Source organism: Bemisia tabaci, unplaced genomic scaffold, assembly GCF_918797505.1.
Source record: "Bemisia tabaci unplaced genomic scaffold, PGI_BMITA_v3".
NCBI lineage: Eukaryota > Metazoa > Arthropoda > Insecta > Hemiptera > Aleyrodidae > Bemisia > Bemisia tabaci.
Genome location: NW_027311735.1, coordinates 483467 through 488164, shown reverse-complemented (window position 1 = coordinate 488164; position 4698 = coordinate 483467). Strand labels below are relative to the sequence as shown.

At 47.1% G+C, this 4698-nt stretch overlaps 1 protein-coding gene across 1 annotated transcript; it reads left to right on the top strand.

The window, feature by feature from the left end:
* Nucleotides 1–1428: 1428 nt before the first annotated feature.
* On the top strand, nucleotides 1429–1691 carry LOC109042061 (uncharacterized; the record flags this gene model as incomplete). Its single annotated transcript, XM_019058626.2, is given in 1 exon segment — nucleotides 1429–1691. A coding segment is annotated over 1 exon segment (263 nt), but the record flags the coding sequence as incomplete, so codon positions are not given.
* Between the last annotated feature and the right edge of the window lie 3007 nt (nucleotides 1692–4698).

Sequence of the window (4698 nt, the reverse complement as noted above, 5' to 3'; positions counted from 1 at the left end):
TTACAAGTCGATATGGGCTCGGAATTCTACAACTCCAAATGTCAGGCATTGATGAAGCGTCACCATATCAATATGTACAGCTCGTTCTCGACAACCAAAGCCTCCATTGTGGAGCGATTCAATCGAACGCTCAAAACGAAGATGTGGAAAGAGTTCAGCGCGCAAGGATCGTACAAGTGGGTAGATCTATTACCGAAACTCATCCGTGTATATAACGGGAGCGTTCATCGCACAATCGGGATGAAACCAATCGATGTCACCGAAAAGGATGTACCGATGATCCTGCAAAAGCTTCGTGGACCGCCGCTGAGTAAAATTGAAAAGAGACGTCTGGCCAGACGAAAACTGAATGTCGGTGATCACGTCCGGATCTCGAGACTCAAAGCCATGTTCGAGAAAGGATACACACCGAATTGGAGCACGGAAATTTTCAAGATTGTCAGCGTCAATCCCACCGTTCCGATCACGTACGATCTGAAAGACGCACACGATACGATCATCAAAGGAAAATTCTACCGCGAAGAACTCCAACCCACCAACTATAAAGATACGTTCCTGGTGGAGAAAATTCTGCGTCGCAAGAAAAACCAGGTCTTTGTCAAATGGTTGGGTCTGGACGCGAGTCACAATAGTTGGATCGATAGTAAGGATTTCGTATAAATAATAATATTCAACGTGTTTGTGTTTTCGAAACGTGTTTGCGTTTTCTAAACGTGTTTGCGTTTTCTAAACGTGTTTGCGTTTTTTAAACGTGTTTGCGTTTTTTAAACGTGTTTGCGTTTTCGAAACGTGTTTGCGTTTTCGAAACGTGTTTGCGTTTTCGAAACGTGTTTGCGTTTTCTAAACGCGAACTGTTTTTAAACTGTAACTGTAAATATCCAATAAAAATTTTTGATTCGTCAAACTGTTGAACATTGCAATATCCATTCCAAGCGCACACTAGTACAAAATTTGAAATTCCCGAATCAGACCCTAATCTACACTATCCGATACCGACCCATATGGAAAGATACGGTCTCTCGAAACCGAAAAATTTTTCAAGTCCGAAAATCCGAATTTTTTTGCACAATCTGGCAACACTGTACGGAAAAATCGACTAATTTCTCGCCCCATCTGGCAACACTGTAAAATGCAATGTTGCAAAATTTCACCCAAAATTAAATCATTTATTTACGTGCCCCGTTTGGCAACGCTGCTGCGCCATCTTGAAAAATACACCATTGCATAACCCGAAAAATGAAGGGGCATTATTACACGATTGCATAACCCGCATATTGAAGGGGCAACATGCAATACTTTCTTTTTACAGCGTTGCCATATTGTACAATAATCCCTATACAACGCTGTAATTTAATTCATATTCTTCTGCACCATCGTGCAACGCTGTTGGATAATTTACTGTTCTAAAATCCCCATTTTCACCCTACTTGAAGAGTGTGTTTCACGCTGACGAACAGGCTGCCAATTACGAACCGCTTCTAACCTACAAAGATTTTCGCACGAAAGCGCCACTCTTTGTGTTCGACACGACTAAAACTACCGAAAACCCCATCGATTCGACAATCGATTTGCGACTTGAATATTTGACGTCAGCGGCCGTGGCGGCTGATACTATCGCGAACGCGGTTGTTGTCCACGATCAGCTTTTTGTCTATCACCCGCTGAGCCAAACGATCAAAAAAATCATCTAATGGCGGAAGCGTGCTGCGATATCCAATGTTTTTACAGCAACAACGCCTATCTGATAAAAGAGCTCGCATTGACCAGTCTGGACGGATCGATCGTGGAACATTACATTTTTCGGGCGCCGTTCCCTTTTCACGATTTGGACTTGAAAGACCAACAGACAAACGCCTACCTCACGAGAAACAAACATTGTCTCAACTGGTACGCTGGGGTCGTTAATTATTCGCAATTACCGCTGATTCTGGAAAGAATCGGTCGCGAATACGCAATCCTGTACACCAAAGGTAAGCAAAAACAAGATTGTCTGCAAAACTACGTATCTAGGGCGTGCTTGGTGGTCGACTTGGAGTCTCGTAATTGCCCGTCTCTCCTTGACCTTTCTGTTTACCCTGCGGCCCGGTGTTACATGAACCACCCCTCTTGCGCCCTGACCAACTGTGTGCGGATGCGCGAGTGGATGGATGCAGATCTTAATAAAGGCGTCGGTTCGCTGTCCATATCCACCAGTCGCAGTCCAGATTGCGCCTTCGAAACTCGCTCCGTGAATCACCCCGTGTACAACAATGAGCTCTTCTCAAGAGAACATGGACGTTGATGTTGGGGACTTTGTTGATCCTGCTCCTGACGCAAGTCCCGTTCCTGTGCTTCGTCGAGCAATGCGCAGGGAACTGAACGCCAACTACTTGAAACGTGGGGAGCCGCAGGACCAGCCCATTCTCTGTAACAGCACTACCTACTACCTGAACTATACCGGCTTGAAACAAATCACCGTTGGCTTGCGTAGCGATGAAAATTTCGATGTGAAAATCGTCATTTCCCATCTGAAAGTTCCCAGTCGCCATGTCGAACTTTCCAAGCAAGATTACGCAACTTTCACCCAACACTTTGACGCCATCAGCCAGTACTTGCAATTGGGGCCTAACTCGAGAACTTCCAAGAAGGTTCAGCTGTCGGATGTGGATGTTCTCTGCGAAAATATGTACGACAAGCCGACCGTAACTCTATTCGATCGGCGAAACGGAGCGTCAGTCTCGTTTCAACGCAACGTTCTGGACTGTTTGATTTGGCTGCGGGACAATGTGGCAGCCGCGATCAAAGCCGGTGAGGCTCTGCAGCAGCAACTGTTGGTTGCCAACTTTGACAGTATCAACCACGAAAGTGATGTCAGGTTGCAGCAAGTTCTCACCGAGTTGCGAACTTACAACTGCTTGAGCTGGTTGTAAATGTGTATAAATTAGGGGGGTCCGCCGCGCGCAAACATTCTTTCTCTCATGCGTGTTTTTCTTCGATCCGACAACACGGCGGGCCCCCGTCATTCAGGTTCCTCTCTGATACCTGCTCTGAAGTGATTAATCTCGATTAGTGATTATTTTTCGAGGTATGTCGACGGGTTTTGACCCAGTCTTGTCTCGTTTATCCGTACTGATCACCTTTCTTCGCAAGAAATTGAAAGTGGACGATCTGTCTTGTGAAAACGAACTTTACGCGAGAACTCAGCTCGATTTGTGTCGCGTGCTTATTCTTCAATCGGAAAAAGACGCGTCGCCGCGGCAACGTCGCACGGCTGCCGCAAGACTTGCCCGAATCGAGTGTTTGCTGGCCAACGGACGTCATGGAGACGCCCATCCACGAAGTTACGGCCGAAGTTTTGCAGAAGCTTGACGAGTTCCGGCGGAAATACCACGCGGCGCTGGATATACACGATCTGGTCTCGCTTAACTTGTGGCGTGCCAAGCTAGTGCGTCTTCAAAAACATGAGGAACGCAACGGGCATTACTCCGTTTGCCCCATGTACGCATATACACCCGGTGCGGACATTGATGTCGTGGACTCTTGTGTTTGCAATTTACCGGGGTTCGTACATCGGCGATTGATTCTTTGGGAACGCAGCATCGAATCTTTCGGCACTCGCGCTTTTAGACGCCGCAGGCACTGTAGCTTGCTTCGGGCAATGACACATTGGTGCTCGCGTTAATTTTTTTTTGGGGGACCTCGGAGCGACTTGATGTGGTGCTTGAATCGAACTTTTTCTTGCTCCTCGTCAAGTCGAACTTTGGTCCCCGTCATTCAGCCTTTCACGGCTGCCGTTCTGTTTTATGGATGATCCTCGCGACAAGGGTAAGTATCTCTTCTTCTTCTTTTTTTTCACACCAAGGCGGGGAGGGTGGGATTTTGTCACAAAAAATTTTCACTTTACATTTTTATTTAAGTTTTTCACTCACCTGCTATCGTTGCTGTCGTCTGCTTCCCCCGATTTTCCGCCCGCCCCGATTTTCCGCTCGCCCGGACCGCGAGGCACCCTTTCCTTTCTCGCCTCTCTCACTACACCGGATATGGCACACAGATTACGCTATCAGGAGGCGCCGGGGGAACAAGAAAGAACAAGATATGTATTTTCACCGTTAAATGGGGAGTCCCAACGTATGGGAGGTACTCCTCCAACATATCGTTGAGCTCTCTCAGTACAGCCCATTTGGCAAGCGAGATGTTCCTCTGGTCCCCCTGGTAGCGCTCTGTGTACGATTCGGTATAGTGTATTCGGTGATTAGGCCCGATCGTTACAAACGCTCGAGCACGATATAAAATGTATTGCCCTACTTGGACAACGTCGAGTGCGTCCCACGCTTGCGCCTTTAACCCGTCAAAAGTCGGGGCAATCGCAGATGTTATTCGATTGAGACCCGTTAAAGACGCCGTGTGGGACGCATCGAATCGAACTTCGGTCACAACATTATATTCGCGGTCCCATTTGTAAATCACGTTGGGTTCCTCGTCTCCGCACTCGAGGACGTGGTTGTGCGTGTCGCGAGCTAGCTGGTCGATGCGCATGGTGGATCTTCGAGGTACAGAGGTGCACGGTAAACTGAAGCATCCTTCGCGCGATCAACCTTTCACGGGTCAATTTTTCGTATATAAACGATTAATGTAGAAACCTGTTTCTAATCAGTTTTTTGGATCCGTGCTATTATGGCCGGACACGAAACCAAATTTACTTTTTGCAAGCAAAAAGAT